At 42.5% G+C, this 21,149-nt stretch overlaps 2 protein-coding genes across 4 annotated transcripts in view; one reads left to right on the top strand and one right to left on the bottom strand.

Annotated features, from left to right (window-relative positions):
• Nucleotides 1-8,557: 8,557 nt before the first annotated feature.
• LOC109507448 (transmembrane 6 superfamily member 2-like) lies at nt 8,558-13,145 on the top strand. Its single transcript, XM_019856882.1, has 10 exons — nt 8,558-8,908; nt 9,975-10,081; nt 10,190-10,287; nt 10,370-10,473; nt 10,567-10,649; nt 10,871-10,995; nt 11,152-11,253; nt 11,336-11,428; nt 12,190-12,309; nt 12,444-13,145. The coding sequence occupies exons 1-10, from the start codon at nt 8,817-8,819 to the stop codon at nt 12,651-12,653; spliced, it is 1,134 nt and encodes a 377-aa protein (XP_019712441.1). The 5' UTR covers nt 8,558-8,816; the 3' UTR covers nt 12,654-13,145.
• A 315-nt stretch (nt 13,146-13,460) lies between these two features.
• The window catches only part of LOC109507447 (neurocan core protein-like), a 32,946-nt gene continuing 25,257 nt past the window's right edge, over nt 13,461-21,149 (bottom strand). For all 3 annotated transcript variants that reach the window (XM_019856880.1, XM_019856879.1, XM_019856881.1), the window contains 8 exons: nt 20,308-20,418; nt 17,867-17,980; nt 17,199-17,250; nt 16,534-16,640; nt 15,993-16,075; nt 15,664-15,808; nt 15,324-15,506; nt 13,461-14,633 (listed from right to left, as the gene is read on the bottom strand). In XM_019856880.1, coding sequence (XP_019712439.1) covers nt 14,518-14,633; nt 15,324-15,506; nt 15,664-15,808; nt 15,993-16,075; nt 16,534-16,640; nt 17,199-17,250; nt 17,867-17,980; nt 20,308-20,418 — 911 coding nt within the window. In that variant the 3' untranslated portion in view covers nt 13,461-14,517. The remainder of the gene's footprint in view (nt 14,634-15,323; nt 15,507-15,663; nt 15,809-15,992; nt 16,076-16,533; nt 16,641-17,198; nt 17,251-17,866; nt 17,981-20,307; nt 20,419-21,149) is intronic.

Genomic DNA, 21,149 nt, shown 5'->3' with positions numbered 1-21,149 from the left:
GGGGGGGGGTGGTAACAACAGCAAATTTGAAATTAAGAAGAAAAAAAAAAGCACAATTGATGACGATATCAATGCCAAATCGATCATCCAAGGAGGTAATAATTGGCAAAAATAATGATCAAGTCTTCCAATCAGGATTTTATAATAATGAATAATCTTACTAATTGTGACTCAAGAAAATGTAGCTGAGAGTGTCTTAATCCTTTCGGCATCTGAGTTATTTTTTTTTTTAATTAAAAATCTTCCGTTTTGATAACATTGATTACAAAAGGTTGTGTAGCTTGAAAATGATTACAGTTGTGAATGTTGCTTGGTGCAAGTTTGCTACTTTGGCAAAAAAGGGTGAATGTCTTTTTTGGGTGGGAGGAGTAAAATATCACATTCTGTATTGTTGATGGGCCTGTCATTTCCCTGTAGCATAAACTACTTTAAAACCACATTTACAAGTGAACACAGTCAACACATTATGTAAAATACATGCAAATATACGCACTTTAACATGTGCTCTGCTTTGCCTCAATGAAATACTTTTAAGTTTAGATGAACACGTTAGTTTGATAATGTGTCGCTCAGCTGTTGCTGGTTTAAAGTTACAGAGGCTGACGATTATATAATCTGTCTGATAGCAGTGTTGAGTGCAGGGTTTGGAGGAGTGGGTTGGAGGGTTTAGTAGTGGGACAAAGATAATAAGATTACGACAGTGTTTCAAGTTAGGAAGAGAATTGTGATTAAATGATACTTTTAAGTAATCTAATCAGTTAACACAATGTCGCCTAGAGTGACATTGTGCCAAATGATGAATGGAAAACAGAGTATAGTTTACAGTCAGGAGAGTGGAAAAAAAGTGGGACATGAGCCGAACATCACCTTTAACATGATTGGGAAAAGAAATAGTGGGCATATTAAAAGTACTCCTGCACAATTAAATGAGATTCAATACAACGCTTGTACAGTATTAAACAAATAATCACGTTGGTATTGACTGGCACGAAGACATATGGAACTTATTATTGTGGTTTGAAGTTTTGTACAAGTGGTGTCTGTCTCAGAGAGAATTCTCATTTCCACCTTAAAATATAATCAAATTTGACGACTAAAATGGTGCTTTAGAAACCTCCGTACGATTCAGTACAGTCCTGCACTACTAGAAACACATTACAGCTCATTCATCAAATGTTCTTAACAGGGAAGTCAACCCAAAAATGTTCTTTACAATGAGATGCTCTTATGCAGCTAGTCTAAAAAAATGTCATTTTGATTAATATTGCGTTTGTGGAATATGAGTTATGAAGTAAAATCCACACAATTTTGTCCATCTCAGGGGGCGGCCATTTTGCCACTTGCTGTCGACTGAAAATGACATCACAGTTGCTCAGGGCCCAGGTAGCAATCAATCAAGCTTCAGAAGACAGGTGAAAATGAGAATACGAAAAATCTCCTTCTACCTGCTAAATTTCTCCGATTTAAGTGAATAACGGTGAATGGATTTGATACAACTTTCATATTGGAGCTCAGTAGTGGGTGTACTCAACGGTGTGGCTAGTGAGTTACAGTCAAGGTTGTTGTTAGCTTATAGTTTGTCAACATTCTTAAAAATGCAAAATGTCCTGAATCTCGAAAGAACCTTGCCAGCAGGTCAGCCACAGTTTTCACTACGGTGGACATTTATTGCAACATTCAAGCTGCACTTACAATAAAAACCGCTAGATGTCCTCCTATGAACAAAGTATCATCAGTCGCCTCCATAACTTGGCCACGTCATTAAAATTATGGAGCTATAGTCTCTGAGTGCACATTAACTCCTCTTCCCAAAGACCACACGGGGGCCTGTTTTGCTCTCCCGAGGCTCCTTGGAGATGACCCAGATAGCCGGCGACTTCATAAAATCCTTCTCGGCCATCCTGTTCTCAGCTCGGGCCATCTCCTGCAGCTCTGGCGTGGTTTCTGGACACCAGTCGGCCACGAATTTGTCTTTGGCTTCACAATAGTTGACCACCACTTCTTCAGGCTGCTCCCCCAAGAGCCAGTCTGGAAAACATAACATTCGACATCTGCAAGTTATGTCGCCCCATCACGAATAGATGGTGAACCTGCATGGGCACAATGCTACTCAGTTTTTGACTTGTTTTTCATTCGAATAGGTGTTGACGTACAGGGGGAAAAAAATACACTTTTGCTGTACCAAAAGCCAGAATTTTACACGGGATACCGAAGTACATTAGTGAGTTATGATGACATCATCATTATTTCAGAAAAACTGTACATACAGTTCTTTTTGTGACAGTGTTGTTTTGGCAAAAGCCAGAATTTTACACGGGATACCGAAGTACAGTGTTGTTTTGATGGTGTGCCGTGAAATGTTAATGTAAAATATGAGCAATGGTTCACAAAAAATTGGGAATAATTCATCGCCACACACCTGCAAAGTCGTGTATGAGGTCCTTGATGAGGTGGCCGATGATGGCGTAGAGAACCCCGAGCACGATGAATATGGCCATGAGTAGATAGAGCACATAGGTGGGCAGGTGAATGGCATCCCTGGACGGGGGTATGTAGCTCTCAAACAACACCGTCCCGTCCTCCTCTTTGTAACGGACCTTTAAACTGTCTGCAGGCACCTCCATGGCTCTTGCAGGCTTCAGAAGACTTCAGTGAGGAAATCCCATTGTGGTGCTGAAAGAGTTTAGGAGGGGGAAAAAAAAATCTTCAGGCAAAATGCTGTGAGAGATCAGAGGAAACCTCGTCCCCCCCCCACTCCCTCACTTGAGCAAATCAGTGTCTGTCCGATGTTGAGCCAAGCTCATGGAAGGAGATTAGAGCAGCTTGAGGCACTCAAGGTTAGCAGGCCATTTTCATGATGACACAGTACGCTCAGGCAAACAGAATTGTGTTGCTTCTGTCACACTTTTTGTGTTTCGAATACATCTTTCCATCCATCCATCCATTTTCAGATCCACTTTATCCTCACTCGGGTCGCGGGGGGTGCTGGAGCGTATCCCGGCTGTCCTCGGGCAGTAGGCGGGGGACACCCTGAACCGGTTGCCACCCAATCGCAGGGCACACAGAGACGTACAACCATCCGTGCTCACACTCACACCGAGGGACAATTTTGAGTGTTGAATCAGCCTGCCATGCATGTTTTTGGAATGTGGGAGGAAACCAGAGTACCCGGAGAAAACCCACGCAGGAAAGACACATGCAAACTCCACACAGGGAGGCCGGAGCTGGACTTGAACCCGCCACCTCTGCACTGTGAGGTCGACGCGCTAACCACTGGGCCACCGAGCCGCCTATTTATTTTTAGGATATTGTTATTACCAAATTTACATCAGTGCAAGTGTGCTTTAAAAACAATTGCAGCAAGAAGTTTTGGTGAAGCTTACTGGAAGCGAAGCTATTATTTCATGTCACCGGTGAGCTATTTTTAGAGCAGACTTGTGGGCTACTCAAGTGGTACTTGGGAGCATTCTACAAGGTATATAATTACAGATTTAGAATATTGGCTCGACCTGTATTGAGAAATGGTATAATATAATATATAATCGCTATATCTATCAATCCATCACTCTAATGTTGAATAATGCGATGTTGAGTAATCCTTCGGCCTTGACCAATAAGCTGACTGTAGCTGACCAGTGCAGGTATTACACGTAAGCAGGATGGTGAAATGGATTAATGAGAGCACACCAGACAAGTTGTATTGTTAAGTTGTTTACTGGGGGGAAAAAAAAGCTTAATATGACAGGACTAGGAAATTGTATTGAATATAATACAGTATAACTTTTTGTTGTTGTTGTTGTTTTTTTTTCATTCAACATCAATTTCAATATGTCACATTGTCTTTTTTTTGTGTGTGCATGTTGTCATTGTTTGTGATCGGGGTGCAATACAGAATTATTCACAATAGGGACAGATTTCATTATGGAAGTGTCATCACGAAAGGTTTGCGCTCATTATCTGCAAATGAAGTAGGCTATACACAGCGAAAGAAGACGACAAACGCATTTACTAAAGCATCACGACAGAGATTGCTATGATTGGGGGGTGGGGGGGAAGTGATGACATCATCAATGGACATAAAGGGGAGGTGACATCAGGGCTCAAGGGGGCATTTCACCGGCATGCCATGGGAGGATCTTCTTGCAATGAAGGGACGACGCTTCTGGGAGGAGGAGGGCTGGATGGATGCTGGCAACTTGGCAACATCTTTCTTTCTTTCTCTTCCTCCATTTTCATTTGGCGTCTCTCCGTCGGATGACCACACACACTCGGCTGCTTTTCATCTTCTATTGCTGTTCTGTCTTGCTCACAACGATCCTCCACCTGTTTGGGGCCGAGAATCCAGTCTGAGGGGAAGAACAGCGGATAAAATAAACAATCGGTCACTAGTGTGTGTTGAAGTTCACATTTCAACCATGACTTGCATCAGTTTATTCATCCATTCATCATCCATTTACCAAACCATTGATTCCGCCATCCATCCACCCCAATCCATCTATTCACCCAGCACCCACTCATGTGCCCATCCGTCCATCCATCCATTCTGGCGTCCACTTGATTAGCACTTCATAGTGGCTATTGGCACTGCTGAGGTCGTCATTCATGCAAAACACACTTGCTTGGGTTCACCTTCACGATGATGGAAGATTGTTGTTTTGAAGCAAACCAACACATGAAAAAGGATTGGATGGAGGATAAAATCAACCCACGTGGTGAATACCGGGTCACAATACCAATGAAGCCTTGGGACAGTTCCGGGTCCAAACACTGGTTTGGTGACAAAGCACCAAAGAGGTGACAGGTGCTTTCTGTCTCAAGTTACCTGCAAGGTCATGCATGAGATCTCTGATCAGGTGTCCCACTATGGCGTATGTGGCTACTAGAACCAAGACCACCCCAACGAGGACGAAGACTACATTGCGTGGCAGGGTTATGGCATCTCTTGCTAGTGGGATGTAGTCCAAGAAATAGGCCTCATGGTCTCTGTCCTCTTCTTCATTATTCGCTGCGGACATCTGAAGGAGCCTACAGTGTTCAAACACAAGCTGTGGGGAATTCCACGGCAAAGCTCCCCCGTGAGGCGTTCAGGGACACAGTCATGGTTGAGCTGTTTTCAACAAATGGATGATCTCTTTGAAAGCAAAAGTCCAGCAGGGAACGTGAGCCACGGGAGAGGTAAATATAGGACAGAGTTAATAGGATTGGCAGTGTGGCCAAGCAATATCAGCATTCCATCTGTTAGAGGGGTTACAGATATGAGTACAGAGAGGTGGACGGTAATACACGAAAGAGGCTTATGACCACATCATCGGTGTGATCCTTACATTAAAAGGAACACCGCACCGGGTTTAAAACAGACTCATCACTAGATACGGGATCTGATGTTATAAAGGTCATCGCTTATTTTCTTTAACTGCCCTGTGCTTTATCAAAGGGCCAGATGATCAGGTCAAGATGGAAAATGATATCGCTTTATCCTCACGAGGGTCATCTCATCTCATCATCACCATGAAACACATTTAATTTAGTCATTCATTTGGTTGAGTTAAAAGCGCTTCCAGTAGACAAGCGCTTTGCACATCGGTCTCATGGGTTTGAGGTTCTGGATTTGAACCTGGAGTCCGGCCTTCCAATCTGGAGCTTTCATGTTCCCCCTGTGCATGTGTGGGTTTTGCCTTGCTACTCTGGCACCTCCCACATACATCTTAAGTTCATTGATGGATCTATATTGTCCACAGGTTTGAATGTGAGGTGATTAAAAAAAAAAAAATTATTGATAACAGCCGTAGGATTGGCTGGCAACCAGTCAGTCCAGAGTGTACCCTGCTAATTGCCCGAAGTCAGCTGGGATGGGCTCCAGCTCACCCGTGACCCTAATGAGGATAAGCCATGTACAAAATGGATGGATGGATGGATGAGTTAAAACTGCATAGTAACATTTAAAATAAAATATATAACTATTTATAATTGTATCCATTATCCTGAAGCAGATGTTTTAAAACGGTGAAAAAGAACAAATTCTGATCCAATTGCCAAACGTGAGTTCAGAAAAATTGCAATGAAAATATTTACATCTTATTTAAAATGAAAATCCCTCACCTGGAAATCAAGATTTGTTGCCTTCTCAGAGCTTTTCCTCAATAAAAGGTTTTCTAAATTAGTGGATGTCCGGTGCATCTGAAAAGGACCACAAAGAAGAAAAAAGTCAACGTAACCCACCTTAAGTGATGCCTTTGTCACAGTCAGCACAAACGCACCATCATTACTTCTATCGACAAGTGTAAACACAAGCTATGATCCAGAAGTCCACCACATTTCTTCCTTTAGGGCTTCGTCTTGTTTTCTGTCCGCGGCATGTTAATTTGGACAAAGCGAGAGATGACAAACTGCCATTCCAGAATGATGACGGCGACGTTTGCGAAGAGAATGAACCAGGACACCGGGTGCAGACCGCAGTAGAATTCGTGGCTCATGTTGAGCGAGATGAAAAAGCGACGTCGTCTCAAAATGTCTCTTCGAAGAGTCCGGCCGCGCAGTCAAGGTGCTCCCCGTTGTAATCCTCGATTAGGATTTTGTTCACATGTCATCACCACACAGCTTCCTTTTAATCAAGTCAGCATATTAGCACGTTGCTTGTGTACTGTACAGTCTGTCCTGAAGTTCTCAAACTGACTTAGAAATACAGCTTGTTCCTAAATATGGTGGCTCTCAGGTTGAAACCTTGTGTGGCCACATAGGGTCAATTAAAAGAAAAAAAAAAGGATGGTCTTGATATTTCCCCGCCTCATCTGTTATTTTTCCGCAAAATACTAATCAAGTTTAGAAATTGAAAAGAGCTTCATAACAAATCTAATAACTGTCTTGGACACGTCTCCGAAAAGTATTGTAAAATTCCACCTCCCTTTCGCTCTGCGGGAGCCATGCTGCGTTATGGTGCCTCAAGATTGAAAGTCTGGAATTTTCTTTTCCAAACAATAAGGAATGAAAAATGGTTGGATACATTTGAGTCCGCCTTTTATACGCCCGTTTTGTGCATCCGCCACAAAGATTAAGTGTATCCAGATTACACTGTCAGCTCGTCATTTTATTTCAACATAGTAGCGATTAAATATGATTTTAGAGTGGTGTTTTGCGCAACGGTATAGATAACAGTATAAGAACATAACACCATGATGTTCTGTAGATCAGTATGAGAACATACCTGTTTCATTGACTCCTTCTTCTCACTGTGAATCTGGAATATTCTCCAGAAAAAAGAAACGCCAAAAGAAAATCTCTAAAAGCTGCCTATTGTCCTAGACGCAAACAACACTTTAGGTCAGGTGGGCTCATGTCAGACCCTCAGGCGGGGGTGACCACCTTCTTGGGCTTGTCCTCGGGCTCCATCATCCACTTGAAGTAGACGTCACCCAAGAGGAAGGTCCAGTAGATGACGGTGAGAGAGGTGTTGACGGTCATAATGCCGATTATTAGGGGATGCAGCATGATGGAATACACACAAAAGTGAGCACACCTCAGAAATGGATGTTTGTGTGCTGTGAGGGGGGGTCAAGGCTCGACTGTCTTGTCTTTCTACTCGGGCACTCCTCCCCTCTCCACTCTCACTGGCCATTAAGTTTCTGTGGCAACACGAGAGTAATCCTCTTCAGCCGCTTTGTTGCAGAAGATAAATTGCATTAGATGACGGCCTGCTTTGGAAATGTTTATGCCGAAGACGTTGCATAACGCACTTGGATCCTCATGTGAAAGAAAATGTGATGGATTGAACAAAGAGAACATTTCCTTTTAAGAACTTTACTGCTTACCAATGTATGTAATCCGGAATCTAATCAAGAATGGAAATATCCTACAGGGAAATTGTTAATCTTATAGCAAACATGACAGATGGCTCCCTAAGGAATCGAACAAATTCACTTCACTTCTGGCAATGTACATAAAGAACAGAAGGGACCCAACATCACACTGCATGAGATAGTGCCAGTAGCCTACATATCAAATATTTGGACACACTTTCTCATACTATTGAATAGAAAAGTTTTTGACTGGTTTAATATTGGCCATTGTTTGTACCAACAATGGCATTCGGTTGATGCAGTGTGTGTTTTGTTTAGTTTTAATTGTATTTAGTAATGTCATCATTGTATGTTTCTGTAAAACACACAATTATGGATTCATTTTCCCCCCTGATTAAAGTACGCATTACAACATTTTTAGTTTATATTTTTGGGGGGATGTGGGGATTTCTGGAACGGATTCATGGCAAAACCATTTCTTTAAATGGGAAGGATAATTTGAGCTACGGAACAAATGTAAGTCATATCTCAAGACACCGCTGTACTTGAACACTAAGTATTTTTTGCACGTGTAAAAAGATTGAGAACGACGAGTTTAGTTGACATGAAAAACTATCCCCACTAGATGACAGTGTTGGCTAAATTACACCATCGACACAGGGTACGAAAGAGAAAATGGGAGAATGGCCACAAATTACTTCAAGTGTGAGGAGAAAAAAATCCCCACGAATGACGAACACTTTCATGTGAAAAGAAACGAATTTTGGTGTCGTAATGTGCCTTCCGACGCTCCCGAATAAACACATAATTCAATTTGAGTCTCTACCACCGGAGCTGGACTTTGAGACCTGCTTGGGAAGGTGGAGACTGGACACGTACTAGTGTTGATTCATCACAAAAGGAGAGTAGACCGCGCAGTAGTATGTGTCCACCCGTTTCTTTGCGACGTTAAATTAGTACCTGGGGCCTATTTTGGTCTGGGCTCTCTCCTGTCTCCAAAGAGCAACAGCTGAGCGTTGGACCATGAGGCTTCCCGAGGAAATGTGCGTTTTGGGCCTCTCCCTGCTCGCTCCTGCAGTCTTGTACACCATGAACAATGTCCCTGCACTCCATGAGTAAGTTTGTTCGCACTAAAATGGTTTCACTCTCCGTTTTGGCTTGCATGAAGGCACGGAGTCTATTTTGTTGACGATTTATCTGTTGTAGCCTCATTTAAAACTTAAACGAGCACTATCAGAAGTATTTGTTACATGAAATTGCAATGGGACTGATTCTTCAACCAATCAGATTTTTAAAAATTGTCCTCATGGGACCAACCAAGCAGGTGGCCCACAATAATGTCAATAATTTTTAACACTCTCAATGATTGGTCAGAACAAAACTTTGCATTCAAGTTTTACTAGCAGAACATGTCTATAGTGAACCCCACTCATTAATAGATTTAATAGTAAGCATCTTTGGTGAATGTGATGTTTGTGTGGTTTTCTTTTCTTTTTTGTGTCATGTTGTTCGATATTGATTCTGAAATGTGGCACTCGGAAGGTAAATTACACACAGAAAGTAATTGCAAATTGGGTTGGTATGATCTCTGACATGAGCAGGAACAAGAATTGCACTGTAATAATATATAAGAACATCTGTAAGAAAAGGGAATGTCCATGAGTTGATTTTTCGAGCATTTCTTTGGCCAATGTAGCCCCAAGGTTCTCGCTGCAGGCTTTACCTGTTCTCTGCACCGCAGCTGGAGAACCACACTGTGCAAGGTTGAAAATGTTTTACTGTTAAAAAAAAAAAAAAAAAACAGCAGGAGATGGAGGAAACTGTTTTTACTTTCCGAAGAAGTAAAGTTGCCGGCTTTCCCACTTCAAATGACTGAGATGTGTACTCTCAGGAGCTTAAACCTCTTTCGCAACGTCCTCCCCTTCTGCTGGAAAGAGTGTAGGCGCTCAGACTTCCAATGAGTTTCTTGGTCTGGGATGCGTTTCTATCAAGGTTATTGTGGAGACGCCGGGTAGTCAGAGTTCATCATTGTTTTGTAATCACTCCTACAATCACAGCGTGGTCATCAAACTCGATGATGGCATTGGTGGCATGAATGGGGTGATTTTTCAAATAGCTTTAAGAATTAAAACAAAATCTGAGGGATTTTTTTTTCCCGTCATCCATCATTTCTTCCTGCAGGCCTCTGCCCATCCTGGGAATCGGAGTGGCCATCCTGGGATCTGTTCTTCTTCTCCTACTCCTCTTAACCGCACCACATAAAAAGACAGCGGATCCTTTATTTTATGGTAGGGACAGACCAGCCGTGACATTTACTGTAAAATTAAAGGTGGATGAGTTGCATTTTTTGTTTGTTTGTTTTTTTAACAGTTGTGCCACTTTTGTTGCGTGTCCAGTGTTTGCAGTTTTCTCTTTTACTTGTCTGGTGGGTCTGACGAATGCCCTGGAGCAGGATGGCTTCATATCAGGCTTCATGGGCTTCTACCTCAAGATGGTAACATTTCATGTACTCCGCTGAAATCAATATTTGTGCTTCATTTAAAGCTGAAAATGACAATTTGCTGCTGTCTCTGCAGGGTGAACCTCACCTGAGTACTGCCTATGCTGTGATGATGTCATACTGGGAAGGTGTCGTTCACTTGATTCTCTTTCTCGTCATCATCCATCGCATGTTCAGAAGGTAAATTGAGGATTAATTACGAGCATGATAATTTTTTTTCTCTCTGGATTATCTATTTTATGAGAGGATTTTAAATTGTTTTGGTCCTTGCAGGAAATCTTACCGCAGCCTTTCACTGCTTTGGGTGGGGTCCTCCATCATGCATCAACTTGTTCACATCCCGGGAGTGGTTGTAGGTGGGTTCATAAGAATTTGGGAACATAAATGATATGAATGAAATTTTTGGGACTTCTGGATGTAAAGTGTTTCACTCTTCCGGAAATCTTTCCACAAGGTGTTGGAGATATTGTCGACTGCAAAAAAATAGTTGCTCAACCTTGAGGGATGGAAGCAGAATCTTGTTGTTCACTAATTTGTCCTCGACTAAGTTCTTCTTTCCATCTTTTTTTTTTTTAAGGTAAACACGGATCTAACATCTATCCAGCTTTTTGGCGAAATGTTCCCTTCTTTTTAGCACCTTTCTGGGCAGCTTCCATCCTTTTTAGCAGGCCCAGAGTGATGCCTATCATCACAGCAGACAAGGTAAAAAAAGTCATAGCCCCGGTTTCTTCTGAGACAGCCAAATGTAATGTTAGCAAATTTCAGATCGATGTGTTCAAGAAGACCATTTTTCTTAATCCATCATTTTCTTCTCACGTTCAATGATGACATCACTTTGAAACCGTCTGTGTTGACTAGATCATGGCCGAGCAAAAGAAAGATCTGTTATCTCGTCCGCTTGACCTGCAGTTTGCCGTGTTGCTCCTGGGAGGTGTGGCCGGCTGTGTTTTTAGAGGCTTTGTGAGTAGAGCAGCTTAAAAAAAAAAAGAAAAAAGCCAATAATCTGTGTAAAAACGAAAACTTTCTTCTTGCTGTTCTTCAGGTGGTGCTGGATTGTCCTTTGGATTTCTGTTTCAGATACATTTATCAGTTTGAACCTTACCTTAAAGATCCGGTGGGCTTCCCCAGAGTGATGGTGAGTCAGAGGGAGAATAAATGTATACAACTGTCTCACTTCCACAAAAGCTGTGGTGTTGTCCGTTTGTGTTCAACGTTTTGTGTAGAGTTGACGTGCTCTGTTCTGGTTTGCTGATCACAGTGTATAAAGCAACAGAATCACAAACAACTGCAGCCTTTGCACAAATTACCAGTTGCATTTCAGGATACGGAAATGGCATTGCTTATGTATTTTGTATTTTAAACTCCCAACGGTTATCAGCTGCGATTGTGAGTTACTTAGTTATTATTACTAGGCCCATTTCCAACACAACGGTTTGCGAGCATCTTCCCTGGAAGCCGCAAATTATAGAACAGCTCCATCTCATTATTTAAATCCCAATCTTAGAATTTACATCAAAAACAAAAGGAGCTGGTAGCTGGTGGCTAGTGCCTCTCATCGCACTGTGGAAATGCTCCACCATGACCTGGACTGATATATTCCAGCTTCCAGAGGCTTTATTGTATATATTTTCATGGCTCAAACTTGTGGGGACTTAAGAAAGATCCGAGATGAAGTAGCATCCATTTTTCAGCGGTGCGTGGTTTCACTCATTCAGACAAGGGCTTGATTTTGCATGATTTTGAAGCTTCATTTAATATACTTGGCAATTTCTCTCTGCTGTGTCAATTTACCAGATGGTAGTCATTCCCTAATTCATTGTATTCAGTTTACGCATTCTTAAACCTTTTTTGTGGTACGCAGAATATTTGATCAAAGATATAATGTATTTCCAACAGATGCTGGTCTATTTGTTCTATGCTGTGCCCCTGATGAGCCTCCTCCTCTATGGTCTGATAAGACCAGGCTGCAGCTGGATGCTAGACTGGACTCTCGTCTTTGCTGGAGCCACCGCCCAGGTAAAGTGTTCTTGTCATGTTTTTAAATGTTGTATGAGTAAATTTCCTATGTTTTATTTTTAGAACGAAAGCCTACTCACTCGCTTTCTCTGTCCATCTCCCCCCTCTCTCTCCATCCCTCCCCCTGCGTCCAGGCCCAGTGGTGCCACATCGGCGCATCTCTACACTCCCGCACCCCCTTCACATACCGAGTCCCAGCAGACAAATTGTGGACCGTTATCACCTTCAATGTACTGCTTGCTGTCGTGCCCGCTCTGCTGGCTCTGCGCTGCCACTACAGTCCCGCTTATTTCATGAAACCCGTTCCCAAAGGACAGAGCAATAGCAAAAAGAAGAAAAACTAGACCGCGCAAAAGTCAAGGCTTCCCCCAGGTATACATTCTATCAAGATGACTGCCTCACGAAAAAAACTACTTGTTGCAACACCCAACATGTTCTAGCCCCATACCTGGAGGAAAGTCGCAATCATGTTGCTGCGAGTGGCCCAGTGCAGCACTCCCTTGTCTGGACTGTTGGACCTTGATACGAAGGTCCTTAATGGGGGTGAGGACTGTGATCAGCAAGCACAGCTTTCGGGTGACTCATGCAACACATCCACTTCCTGTCTCTCCTCATCTTCATCTTCAGCAGTTGAGTGAATTAAATAACACCACCATTTTAATTCCAGGATCTAAGGTATCAAAACAATTGTGAACAAAACAGAACCGAATTGAATTCAAAGCGAAAGTGTACAGGAAGGTTCAAGTTAAAAAGATCATGCCACAAATGCAAGAAATGACATACTATTGCAAATTTTAATATTGAAAAATAAAGGTGATGATTATTATGAAATACAATCTGCGCTCAACGTGTTTTTAATTGGAATTTGATTAGTTAGCGGTTCACCGTTGACACGCTAACACTGGCTTGAGTGGCGCTGATCTTTTACCCAATGATGATGTCACAGTGCTCTTCGTGCCGCTCGCTGCTGGCCCATATAACTGATAAGAGGTGAACCCTGGATGGATCATCTGCTATCTATCACGTGACATCATTGTCAGCTTGCGATTGGGAGCAGTTTAAAACAAAAAGCTCCTAAAAAAGTCGAGTTCTTAGCTATTTGGCTATTTCTCCCTATTCTCATTGATAATCATTGAAAATACACAATCATAAATGCTGTATCCTTTTCCTCTTTATTAAGAATGAAACAACAACAGGACGTCATAAGAACACCAAAAAAGGTAGATGACAATTCATTCAAATATCAAAGACCAAAAAAATAAAATAATAATAATCTCCACATTCTAGCCATCAAGTAAATGTAGCCATGCAATGATGGAAGGAAGTTTTAAGCAATTTAGGTACGAGTGAGTGGAGTCAAATAATCTCATTCATATAATCAATCAAGTTGTCAATGCCACTCACTGAGTCACACAGAGTGCTTGAGGCGCATGATCCGATTGGACAAGGTCCAGCTATTGATTAAACATCAGCCAGTAAACACCACAATATGTACAATACTCAAGATTAGAGACAATCAACTGATTCATGTTAATACTGGCTGACCGTATGACATAATACTGGATTAGAAAAAACAAAACAAAACATGTTCCACCAAATAAGTACAAAATAACAGAAGAGCATTTTCACTAGCAAAAGTAATAAATAAAATGTGACAGAAAAGGGAGCAGATATTTAAAAAAAAAAAGCTTGTCAGTAGAAGAAATCGAATTCGCAATGCGTGTGCTTGCACGTACAAAAAAAGAAAAAGCCGAGGGTCACCTTGCTCTCTTGCCTCAATGACGTGTGCTTTGTAACAGAATACTCGATGAGTCATTTTCATATCACAAACCAAAAACATTCCTCTCTTACATGCACGCGCAGACACGCACACACACTCTGCCGCCAGTCTGACCGACTCAAGTTCATGGCGGGCGGGAGAGGGAAAGATTAGGGAGCGTGAGATCTAGTGTTACGGTTAGTGTTCGCGTTGGACCTTAGTTAAAGGAAGTGAGTTTAAAAGTTGGGGAAACAAAAACAAAACATTAAAACAGCCAAAGCCGGTGCAGTTAATGAGATCACCTCTATGTGTGAGAGTAATAAAACCTTACGTACTCGTCAGGAGGGAGAAAGCAGTTAGAAGCAGACCGAGGAAATCACTGCTTTGCTTGCGGGAGCCACCGGAGCCACAAGTAGCACCTCGGCTTTGCAGGCGGCGTGTGATTTGGTTCAGTCGTAGCTGTGCGCGTTCTCTCTGGCCTTGTGGCCCTCGCCGTGCCTCCTGTGGCCGCGACGCTCACGGCGCTCTCGGCGATGATGGCGTCGGTAGCGGTGGGAGCGCCGGGCTGTAAGGCCGTGCGAGTCGGTTAGTAGCAGGAATGGCTAAGGAGTCATACTCTGAAGCGGAATGCAGATTCAACCCCTGTACTTAAGTAAAATTAAAAAAAAAAAAGGCAGATTCTGGAATGTTCTATCAAACTTTCAGTATGTCCTGACGACAGTTGATGAATAAAATGATTGGTGTGCCTCGAAGAAACCATCATGCCAGAGTGAAAAAAAAACCCCATCCATCCAGAGACAGAGGGCGGTTACACCCCGCGACCTTGCGCTGGCATGTTACCTTGTTACCCCAGAAAAGCACCTTTTATGTAATGGACTTTTACACTCAAACCTTTGGCTTAAATTAAACATTTGATTGTGTCTCAACATTTTCAACAGTAACATTAATATAAGCGGTGCCTTTCTCTGATTGAAAATAAAGGTTTTGTGCTATTATTAACATTGTGCCCATATTTTATCTTCTAGGCGGAAATGTGTTCTTAAAGTACACTATCAAATAAGGTGTTTTTTTTTTTTTTTTTTAATAAACACGACATCCCACAGTCATTGTTCTTTGGATGAAAACCTGATCAAGGTATTTTTAGCTTTAAGGACGGTCTTTATTTTTGTCTTTTTTCAAAAAGACTTATTTATGGCTCCAAAGACCGTTGAAAATGATGTGAAGGATTCAAATCCATAACATTGAGCGGACTTACATTTGGCGCAGATGATCCTGGGTCGCTCCCAGCTGCCGTCGGCCCTGCAACGGGCGGTGGGAATGTGACGCTGGTAGAAGCCCTCCGAGCACTGGTAGCGCACCACCGCATGGATGTCATAGTGTGACCTCCGCCGACCGACCAGGTGGGCGTTTTCCACGGCAGGTGGGGTCCCGCACAACACTGGAAAGAGGACCGAAGTAGACGCAGGGGTTGTCAAACTTGAATTTGTCACGATCCACATCCAAGCCACCTTATTAAATCAATCAGCACCGCTTTGGAGCTTCCCCAGTATTTTTGCTTCACTCTGTCTGCATTCTGTGAGTTGAGTAAAAAGTACCTGTTCCCTTCTTGCAGATGTAAGGCAGATTGTAGTTGCAGGGCACGTCGTTCCATTTGCCATCCTCATGAGCAATGGTCACCACGCAGTCCTCGCCTCCTGCAAAAAAGTTATCCGGCTGGCTCTCCCGCCAGTTCTCGTACACCTGCAAAAGAAATGATTCCGCTTGATTTATCAGCAGGCTGCACGACTGGAATCTGGATTCCATTTTATGGGACGGATGAGGAAAAAGCACAAGTATTTTCATTCAACTCGCTGCTATTTGTACAAAGACGTTTTGGCGAACATACATTTTCAGACAGCGGCAATATCAAAGAGTGCTCACTGACCAATTCGTTGCCATCAGTCCACTGAAAGTCGTCCTCCACTGTGCGGTCGTTTAGACCCACCCAGGCGTTGTCATGGCCGAGACCTTTCAAAACAACCAGAAAACAACATCCTGTCATTAACCCTTTCATGCACCCTGTAACCTGATAACATGACAAGCTGTCCACTGTAGTAACCACTGCCCCTGAAAGGGTTAAAGGTAAGGAATTAAGCACCAATAAATATTGTATATGTACTAGTGCTGACAGATTGGCGAATGAATTGGCCGATATTGCCTCTGTTTAAATTGTATATATTTTTCTTAACATGTCAACAAATTACAACATGAGACAAAGATAAGGACAGTCAGATTCACGACCCTCTCCATCCGTTTATCCTCACGAGGGTCACGGGCTATTTATTTATTTTATAGTAATTGTCTCATTGGACCTTGTTAGATGGTGTAAGAATCCCTAAACATTTTGGACAGTGGGCGTAGATAATTTTATGAAATTTGTTTCCGCATTGTTGTGTTTGTGTTTAACAACAACAACAACAACTTACCGTTGATAAACTCTTGCTCATTGGCGGTGGCAACACTGCTCAGGTGGGCGCTGTGCTCTCTGCAGTCTTTCTCCGCGTCTTCCCACGTGTGTCTGTGGGTGAAGTACCTGAGAGACCGAAAAAAAACACCCACGTATTTTGTCCCGCTTCCATCTTCCACACCGGCTCAATAAAGTTCCTCTGCCACTGATTCGAAGCTCATCATGAAAGCAAAAAAAATAAAAAAGTAATTTATTTCGAGAGCAATTAATCACAGCATGGCTTTTTTTTTTAAAGCTACTTTCAAAATAATTTGTGTTGTGTTCAATGTACTTTTTACTTTCAGACAGTCGAGATACCTGACCGCCAACCGATTAGCGAAACCGCTCAATGTGGAACGATTCCACTGTCCTAAAAATTGATTACATGAACAAATCATAATTTGTTTTCACTTATTACTGTTAACTGAAAGACGGCACTTGTAGAATTGTTGAGTCTCTTCGGCCTACGATCTAATGTCTATGAGCAAATCACAGCTGTGATGCTACACAGTACAAAGCCACACCCTTTCGTGTGATATTGCATAATTATTATGTTTCTATGGCGATCTGTCAAAATACTGCTTTTTGTGAAAACGGTCCATGGCACGAAAAAGATTGAGGACCGCTACGCAATCATTTTCTTACCTGTAGCAATGGCCGTGGAACTTCCTCCAGCCGTGCTCACAGCCCTCTATGTCTGCGGGGGGGGGATTCATATATTCTAATTGAAAGAGCAAGAGTAATGTCGAAGGGAGGAGAAGCATTTGGCAGTTTGCAGCACTACATAAAGGACGGTTTTCACGCAGCCTCTTCTCTCCCTGCATCTTCAATGTCCATAAATAACACAGAGGATACAATGACTGCTGCAAAGATGACAGATTCATTAATACTCATTACAAGACACACACTCACATCGCACACGCTTTTATAATAGCGGGTGCGCTTTTGATTTGCATTGCACGTCAACAATTTCTTTTGTTTGATTTTGTTTGCGTTGCTTGAAGGTCGTCTTGCTGTCGTGAATGCTTCCCGGTTCAAGTTCCTTCATGTCGTTGCCGCCCCGAGTTTTTTTTTTTTTTCCTTCCCCACCTGTAAAAAGTTCTCAAGCTCTCAGTTTACAAATGTAGTGAGTAAAAGTCCTAAAAAAGTAAAAGTACGTACAGATACAAAGAATTTATATTTCATTACTTCTAAGCAGTGTGCGGCACCCTCCGTTAGCATCGCGCAAATGAGTCAATGGCGCTTTTGCCGTGACTTCTCCGAGTCATCCTTTGTTTTGTTTCTTCGCGCCGGCTCAGTGTTTCACCTCTCACCTTTCTCGCACGTGTCTCCTCCGTAACTGGGCAGGCAAAGGCAGAGGAAAGAATCAATCTTGTCGATGCAAGTGCCTCCATTCTCACATGGCTCCGACTGGCAGTCATCAACGTCTACAAGGAGGAAGAAAGAGAGAGAGAGAGGGGGGAAAAAAATTTCATCAGGGCTCACATGAAAAGGATGGTGACAAGAAGAAAATGTGTCCATTTGTGTGACATTCAGCCACTGTCACAAAAACAATTCTGCCACGTGTTCTTGTTTCAAGAAGAGGACTACATTGATGTTCGAGAGCATCGTATCATGACTTGAACAGGAGGTGCGGAGGTTTAATCCCTTGTGCATATTTTTTTGTCCATCCTATTGTCTCACATAAGGAGACGCTCTCAATGTCTTCCAAAATAGCCTGTGTGTGCGCTTGCGGCTTAGATGCTCATTCCTCAGACGCAGAGACAAATACAGCGGTGCCTTGAGATCCAATTTAATTCATTCCGTGACGATGCTTGTAACTTGAAATATAATTATTTCAAATCATTTCCCCATTGAAATGAATGGAAATGCAATGATTCTGTTCTTTTCTCCCGCGAAAGTAACCTTTTTTTTTTTTTTTTCAATTTTTGCTTTAATTCACAGGTCATTGTTCTGCTCCTTCCGATGTGGGTGCCTCGGCCACATTTTGTTTAATATATCCAATTCAGTCAGCTGCAGTGGTATTATACCATTTCTCACAAAAGATAAAGAAGTATTCTTTATCTTCAATTATTTATCTGCAATACACACAGCAGTATTTTAAATGTACTGTAAAGCGCTTCGTTACAGCTGCAGTGGTGGTGAAAGCTCGATATCAATAAATCTGTATTGTATTGTATTATCTCTAGCGTAGCTCCATCTGGTGGATGCATAACACAACCGCAGCCACTATTGTACCTTCTATTCTGACCTTTCCTTATTGATCTGGAATTCATTCAGTCATACATCCGTCACCCATCAACAACGCCTCATCATCTACCTTCTATTCATCCATCATGTACAGTACGGATCCTCATCCATCCAAAATTCACGTATCAGCACATCTCTCAGCCGTCATCAATCATCATCCATTAATCCATCCGTCATTCATACATCAACCATTATTAATCCACAATACGCATACACCATTTGTCCATCCGAAACACAAAACATAATTGTGCTCCTAGGAAATAAGGCGGGTATGACTACGAGGATATCACCGCTCGTGGTTCATTCATCCGTCCGTGTTCACTTCCTCGAGGGGTGACCGCTTCATCACTCAAGTGTGCCCTTAAGAGAACCACTTAAACACTCCAATTTGCTCCTCAAAGGCAGAGTAGGCATGTGACGGTCCGTGCGGGTGTCTGACGTGAGACTGCAACATGACTCACAAAACATCCCGACGGCATCATTACGTACACCATTACAATGTTATTAGATCCGGTAAGAGAGCTGTAACAAGCGTTCCACTTCTGCATCGATAACATTCCGTGTTTGGTTTTGCTCTTGTTGTACGCAGTGGTCGAGACATTGTTCGCGCCTATGCTGAACCAATTGTTTCTAAGCATTCATCATTTTCATCATCACACACGTTATCGAAAGGTTTGTAATTGCCTAGAGATGCCACAAGATGGCGAAAAAGCACTACTTTTGTCTAAACAAAGCTCACCAAAAAACTTGAACAATTCGTTGGCACCAAGATGCCACAAATGTCACCAAAGTGAGACTTAGCACAAAAAGAGAATTTAGCATGTAGCATAGGATAGGTTTAAAAAAAAAAAGTCTGTAAACAAGTAGGTATGCCAAACTGTGGGGTTCACCGTATTTTTACTTACCGGTACCTCTGGAATGACCTTCTGTTAAATGTTAGCTCATTCCCTGTCCATTTTTAAAACTAGTTTTAAGATGCATATTTATTCTTTTGCTTGTCACCCAAAAGGAGACTGTATGAGTATCATCGATTTGTGTTTTCATTGACTCTTTTCACTTTCTTCTGTTGTTGTATTATTGTTATTTTATGCTATATGTAAAGTGCTTTGCTACAGCTGCCGCGGTTATGATACGGGCTATATCAATAAAGTTGTATTGTATGATGTTTTGTCTGGTACAAAGCCAAAAAAACTGCTCTCATGTTTATTTGTTGAGAAGATTCCTTGTCAGAGAGCGACAGCGGCACTTTGACCTCGAGGCAGCATCACATCTTCCTAGTTCGGCAGTCTGTCAGTCCAACGTTTGACCCGCCGCACCCCTACCCGTTTTCTATCGAATCACAAGATGAGAAGCTCAAGTCTTTAACCTGCTGTTGGAGCACTGCCGGAGCGCTTTCTGTCAGTGTGTACCGCCTCGACGTAACGTCGACTTGATCATGCTGATGTGTGCGGGCGCGTGTGTGTGTATTAGTGTATATGTGCGTGTCTGCGGAAGCATCACTCACCAATCTCACAGTTCTCCCCCGCGTAGCCTTGTGGGCAGTAGCAGCTGTAGCCTGTTCCCTGAGGAAGGCACTTTCCTCCATGCAGACATGGGTTTGTCACGCAGGGCTCCACTAAAAGAGACAATTCAACATGGGGAGGGGGTATGAATTTAAATAAAGGATGCTAACCACAGTCACTGGACTGATACAGGAGACTCACTGGTTATCTATGTTCAATCATTTCAAACAATTAGAAATATTCTTGTTGTTAACAACAACAACAACAAAAAATTGTTCATTTATGAAATAACCTTTCAGCGGTTAAGATGCTTGGAAATTCAGAAATTTACCCGTAGAGTATGACTTACTCGACTTCTTCTTCTTCTTCTCCTTTCGGCACGTCCCTTTTCAGGGGTCGCCACAGCGAGTCATTAATTCCCATCCGTCCCTGCAAACCGCCCTATCAACTCGCATGTCCGTCTTGGCAAAAGTTTTACGCCGGATGCCCTTCCTGACGCAACCCTCCCCATTTCCCCGGGCTTGGGACCGGCACCGGGGAACAGTGTACCCCCAGGGGAGGGCACTGCTCCCCAGCGGCTGGGTTATGACTTACTCGACTTATTATACCAAAACCTCATAATATTTTCTTACTATTGGCAACAACAAACCATTTTCATTAAGAGCATTATTTTTTGTTGATGACCAACTGGGGTTCCCTTCAGGGCTCCTAGCCTGATATTCTTGGGGTGATCCTGCTTGATAGCAATTGCAAAGAACAAAAGACAAACAAACTAAATTAAAGCAGTCTATTATGGGAGAACTTCTGCTTGGGTATGTCTTTGCATTTTCAGTGTCATGACACA

Source organism: Hippocampus comes, unplaced genomic scaffold (genome assembly GCF_001891065.2).
Source record: "Hippocampus comes isolate QL1 unplaced genomic scaffold, H_comes_QL1_v1.1 scaffold105, whole genome shotgun sequence".
NCBI lineage: Eukaryota > Metazoa > Chordata > Actinopteri > Syngnathiformes > Syngnathidae > Hippocampus > Hippocampus comes.
This window is presented reverse-complemented; position numbering and strand designations above follow the sequence as displayed.